Source organism: Eufriesea mexicana, unplaced genomic scaffold (assembly GCF_001483705.2).
Source record: "Eufriesea mexicana isolate 0111107269 unplaced genomic scaffold, ASM148370v2 scaffold572, whole genome shotgun sequence".
Lineage (NCBI taxonomy): Eukaryota > Metazoa > Arthropoda > Insecta > Hymenoptera > Apidae > Eufriesea > Eufriesea mexicana.
The window spans coordinates 223,197-229,196 of NW_016908738.1; the positions used below are offsets into that span (position 1 = coordinate 223,197).

The window sequence follows — 6,000 nt, forward strand, 5'->3', positions numbered from 1 at the left end:
CAGTGCGAATAATAAAAACGACGGTGATGACACAAGGCTAGACAAATGGTTGAAAACTGCGATAAACTTGAACGTTTTTACATAAAAAAGAAAAGAATGCTCGAGGAATACGCTAAAATTTGTCGTATCTTATTGACAAGCTGGAGACAAAATTGCAACCAACATTGCAAGGATGAACGAAACGAAAGCGTGCAAGATTTGATTTTGCCAAGTAACGAAGACTGGCGTTATCGAGTTTATTACCGATTGGTTGAGCTGCAAAGAGTATGTGACATCGACTTTGTAGGAAGAAGGTAACGATTTATTTTTCAAGTTCTATTCTATATGGACTTATCTAACTGTCTTGTCTAAAAGATATATCGAAGTGTATATATACGAAGGCGTATATACATAACATATGTATGCAGTAACTGTATACATATTTCTGGTTACAAATCATTTATTAACTTTTAATAGTTTTACGTGTTTAAACTTTGAATTCGACTATGAAGTGTACGCGTCGCGCTTTAATGCATCTGCAATTCTTTCTATATCGATATCTTGATACGTTTACGATTGTTCCGTGTGATTGAAGCTAGAAAGATACGAATTAATCAGTTTCTATTCAATATCGTCGATAATGCGTATCGATCGTTGAAGAAACAAACGAAAGGTATAAATAATGGAGAAGTAAGTAAGTTGCATTTCGACTGAACGCGATTGTAATTCGACGATAATGAGAGTTTAGAAATACCTCTAACTACTTAGTCTATAAGTAATAATGAAATCGAAGGGTCGATGAAACTAGATTGGAAGCGGGAGCAGAAACAGAAACGAAGTTGAAAGTGGGACGAAAGAATGATTGGCAATGGGAGCCAAAGAGATATGGATGCAGTTTAAAAGCTGAATTTAGAAAACATCAAAATGAAGAATCAAAGGGAGAATCGTTGACAAACGTGGTTGGAATCAGCGGTTCAATGATAGAAACATGCGATCAACCAGGTTGGCGTGCACATGATATCTTGTTGGCCGCGGATGTTCTTCGAAAGGTCAAGCCTTTTCCAGTCTACTCGGACGAAGCGGAGATGCGTCGTGTCTTTGGACTCGTCTATGACGTTCTTAGGTGTAAGTCAACGAATATTAACAATTTTTGCTTTCAAATTTTCTTCTTATCGTATTCTCTTTATACTTGCACGTTACTCAGACAAAAGGATATTTACTCGTGCTTTGGAAGATATAGGATTTTGGCGACATAACAGTGCGATTAAAGATCAAGAAAAGATCGTTTGGTTGTTACTGTACGACATGCAAGGAAGAAAATTTGCAAGACCACGTTCCGAGATTGCCACTTGCGAAGAACGTGCAAAAATCTTCGAGGTAAGAATTTATTTCACCATTCCATTTCTTCTCCTACTCTTTTTCTCTTCGTCCCGTTTTCTTCCTGCATACCTTTCCTCTTCATCTTTTTTATACTTTAAATATGTCTCTATTTGTCTCTCCGTTTATCTATCTATTTATCTACATATCTCTATATCTTTCTATGTGTAATCATTTTGAAATTGTATTTGTTAGGCTGCTGGATTGGCGAATATCGACAATGCTCTTCTGGAAGTGAAGACTCATCTTGCCGCGAGTATTTCACGGCTTCGTATCCGTGGTTCTGCTCTTAATCTTGGTGAATATTTCTTTTTTTTCTTTTTCGTTACGATACAGACAAATTATTTAGCTAATTGAATTATTATCGATGTCGTATTCGAAATTTTCAAGACGAATTGTTGCCGAATCATTTGCGGATCATCGAAGGAATTACTTGGGACGTACAAACTGCGATCGCTTCCGGATGGATAAATACCATGAAACTTGTCAGTAAAGAAGAATTTTTAGAAGAAATGTCGAAATTGAAGTTGATTTATCGCGAAAACAAAAAAGCGATAGAATTTGAAGAGAACGAGTACGTGTTCGACCCGATTTGCCCACAGATGGTTTATTTTCATGAAAGTATGCGGGAAACACTTGCTGTTTCCACTCTCGTTCGTGATCATCGTTTCGTATTCCTAGTAGGTAGCTAAGAAACGAGATCGAATGAAAATCATTACTTAATGACGGTTCGTTGAAATGAACAGGAAAGGTCGTTGTGTTTGGGAGCGGCAACGTTGGCACAGGCAATTCGTATCGGCCGCTTCTACGGCCCGGTCATTTTAACACATTCCCTTGCACCTCGACACACTGGATATCTGGCCGGATTGCTGGCCGATATCGAGCATGCTGGTAAACTTTTGGCCTTCGGAGCTGACGATCGTCATTGCGAGTATGAGACCTATCTGAAAGACCTTGGCATCACATTGCAACGGTGTCTCATCTCTTCCGAAAAGTATCCTTTTAATCTCTCTCTCTCTCTCTCTCTCTCTCTCCTCTCCTCTCCTCTCCTCTCCTCTCTTCTCCTCTCCTCCCCCCTTCCTCTATCTCTCTCTCTTCACTTGCATATGAATTCGTGTTAAATATTTTCAGTACATCGATCTATAGACTCGTTACTTTCGACTAAACAGAACCTTTAAGGAATGTATGAATTACGTTGCGTTAGGTACGTGTCTCATCCAGTAACGAGCGAGTCAGAGAGGGCCACCGTAGTGCTTGCAGTACCATCATGTACCTATACGGGGGTCAGGGATATCGTTGACCTCGCAGTGGCACGAGGAGGAGACGTGGATCTTCTCGAATCATTGACGGATGACTACGCTGGCAGCGTTTACGACGATGACGATGAAAAGAATTATAACGATAACGAACAGCGGCGTGCTTTCTTAGCTGATCAGATGTCCACTTTGAAATATGCTTTGACCAGGCCAAATGTACAATTCGTTGTATACGAGGTACACACGATTTTACCGTCAGAAACAACAGAGATGGTTCAAGAGGTGGTAGACTACGTCAATCAAATGGCATTGGAGAAATACGTTCGCGAACATCCGGTATTACATCTCGATAATTTTATTCTCTTTTCTCTTCTATTTCGTTTGCATAATAATAATAATAATAATAATAATAATAATGTCAGAAGAAGAACAGAAATCAATGTTTTACTATGTGTTTTTATTCTTTAATGAAGAAAAGGATTTCAAAGGAGTCGTCAAAATCGGTTAAAGTGACCGATGAACTGCGGAAAGATGACCGTCTCTCTACACTTTCTGCAAGCATTACCGTAAGATCCATATACGTTTACGTTTATACGCTTTCTTCTCGATTCTTCCTTGCAGGAATTTCTAACTAAGAAATTTCTCTTAAAACAAGATTCCGGACAGCGATCTTTTCGAAGTGGGCAACATTGACGAGATTTACGGGGAGAACGCTAGCCATATGTTGGATCCAGGCTGCTTTCTTGCGATAATAAAACGAAAAGAAATGGTGCAGTTCGATTCGCTGTTCATGATCAAAGTGGCAGAATCAAAAGGTTTGTTCGGCGATCCGAAGATACAACGACATTCGAAACCCGAGTCCGTCCTCGATCGGACAGTTCGACAATCCTCGCAAATCAGCGCGCGGAAACGAACAAAACGTGTCAAAGTTCGTTTTCCTTTGTAACATATACCTTCTTTTACATTTGAAAAATTCATAATGCATAATTAGAGGATTGTCCTTGCATTTTTACTTTTTCTTTTCTATAGCTAGAAATTGATCGGATAATGGCACATACGTATTCCTCATTATCGAAAAGCGTGCAGGAAAATCGAATATGTCCACGTCATGGACGATGCACCGGATGGGGAGAAGCAACTAGACAGCAGGTATGAGAAAGGAAAGAGGAAAACGAGATATTGCCTCGAAATTGATGATTAAAAGAGACGCATTTTTTAAACTTTTAAACAATCGCTAACAGTTTATTGTCATATCATAATTTCATTGTTAACATTTATCCACATACAGGCATCGAAAAATTTCAAGTACAGCGTTAAACCATGGCGAAAACAAAAGGGAAATGTGAGCCCATCCGAATACGCTACTTCGTTACGACAAAAGGCAAGTAATTGTTGATATTACCAAGCTAATTTTATATCATTCGATCACTTTTTTGAAATTTGCGTTGAAATTACAAATAACAGGAATTACGGGCGATACGTTCGATGTTTTCACCACGTTCTGAATTCGACGTAATCGCATTACAAACAACGATGAAAGAAGAAAAATCATTGTCCGTATTAACTAACTTGCTCAGCATTCAATCTCTGCCACGGTAATTTTTTCTCGTTTGTATAATTTACTTTCTGCTTTCCTTTCGTCATTTCCATCATTTTTCCATTACTTTTTCGTTTTCTTTAAAACCGAGGATTCATATATATCCTCATATGTGTGTGTGCGAGCATGTGTATATGTATGGGTGTACGCACGCGCACATCCACATACATACATACATACATGCATACACATTCACACATGTATACAGTCAAGAATGGAGCCATGCAATTCCATCAAGCACAATTTTGACATCACCGATTCTTGCTAGAGCGGTACGCCTTATTCCACTAGAAAATTCAATGGATATCGAGAATTGCGAGGAAGAAAGAAAGCAGAGTCGGCCAAAAATAGGCCATCGATGCTGGACATTGAGAAAAACATCTCGACTTTTACATTCTGCTGATTCTTCGTCAAATGTATTTGATTCGTTCGTTGATATCGTTTAGAATAGTCACTGAAACACGGTAACATTCTTATCCCTCCAGCACATTTTTTTTAATTATGATTATATGAAAAAAATAAAATTTCGCATGAAATAGTGGCATTGGAAACCGAGCGATAACTATAAAAAAAATTTAAAATAAATTAACTATTCACTATGTAAAATGTTTAATAAAATCATAGAAAATGATCCGATATATATCCTTTATCATAAGAAGATTTTATCATAAGACAATGAACAGTTAGGATAATAAGTGACGCTTTAGAATCTCAAGTATTGGGACGTATTTGTCAGACGGAGTGATTAAACGCAGTGAAAACAAAATCAAATGAAATTGTCGTGGATGGTATATTATGGAAACTTATCGATGGTATTATGAAAACATGAAATGACAATTTTAGCGTTAATCGACGAATGAAGAATACGATAAACTCGACTTGAACAAGGCGATATATTTTTCAAATTTTTGGTTGACGAGAGGCTACAAAATATTATAACGGAAGCTAAATCGAAAGAAAATGCGGGGTCGAGGGAATCGACAATACCTTACCTACGACAGTAAAGAAGTAGTAAAAGAAGTGACAATAGAAATGGTAAAATTCGTGCAACTTCAACTTTGTACAATAATATTGAACAATAACAATATACGATCGAGGATCTCCACAACCAAAGGAACAATAAATGGAAAAAAAATTAGGCTACTTCAACGATATTGGTAAGGGTATGTTTAATCCGTTACTAATATGCGAAAATTGTCTTTCTTACCATCGTAATATCAACACAATAATGTGCACGATTTAAAAAATCTCATGAAAAATAAATAGTAGCAAAGTAAACAAAAATAATCAGTTAAACGAATTTCCATCTCATGCTACGCGTAGCAATTAGAAATACAAATTGTATCGCTTGTAGAAAAAATCATCAAAGAAACTGATGGTAAACGAAGAAGAAGACACTGACTACTTACGCAAGAAGACAATGAACTATATCGGACGAATGGAGAACAGAGCGGCACAATTATACAGATTACACTTGATCAACGGTTTCCTTGATTTATATTCCGGTCAGGTAGAATTTACGATTAATCGTAAAACGTAAATTCTACGATATACGTATGTCGTTGCAAGGGCGACAATAGTAGAAAGAAGGAGAAAATAGAAGAGAGAAGAGAATAGAAAAGGTAAAAGAAAGATGTGTTTGCGCTGGAAGCAATAGCGGTTGGTAAGAAAATGTAGTTAATGGGAAAGGACAATTTGATTATGGCTTACCGGCATCATGGTTTCGCGATGGTATTCCGTGTGTCATGGTATGTTGACACGGCAAATTTTTACGAAACTAATGCGAGGAAA

General features: G+C 37.5%; 2 protein-coding genes across 2 annotated transcripts in view; both read left to right on the forward strand.

The window, feature by feature from the left end:
* Positions 1-81: 81 nt before the first annotated feature.
* On the forward strand, positions 82-4,685 carry LOC108545959 (uncharacterized). The gene is made up of 13 exons (XM_017897829.1): positions 82-293; positions 773-1,104; positions 1,184-1,356; positions 1,552-1,654; positions 1,747-2,036; positions 2,103-2,350; positions 2,561-2,948; positions 3,086-3,178; positions 3,268-3,540; positions 3,642-3,761; positions 3,901-3,993; positions 4,077-4,207; positions 4,418-4,685. The coding sequence occupies exons 1-13, from the start codon at positions 97-99 to the stop codon at positions 4,653-4,655; spliced, it is 2,679 nt and encodes an 892-aa protein (XP_017753318.1). The 5' UTR covers positions 82-96; the 3' UTR covers positions 4,656-4,685.
* Positions 4,686-5,910: 1,225 nt separating this feature from the next.
* LOC108545843 (uncharacterized) overlaps positions 5,911-6,000 on the forward strand; it is a 1,617-nt gene continuing 1,527 nt past the window's right edge. Inside the window, 1 exon segment of the mRNA XM_083287384.1 lies at positions 5,911-5,957. Within this exon segment, the coding sequence (XP_083143510.1) occupies positions 5,911-5,957 (47 nt within the window).

Bases quoted from the DNA above. Each gene is read 5' to 3' on its own strand.
- LOC108545959 (XM_017897829.1), top strand. From the start codon at position 97: ATGCTCGAGGAATACGCTAAAATTTGTCGTATCTTATTGACAAGCTGG. The intron at 294-772 runs GTAACGATTTAT...ATGAAATCGAAG, and splicing joins ATCGACTTTGTAGGAAGAAG to GGTCGATGAAACTAGATTGG. The intron at 1,357-1,551 runs GTAAGAATTTAT...TGTATTTGTTAG, and splicing joins AACGTGCAAAAATCTTCGAG to GCTGCTGGATTGGCGAATAT.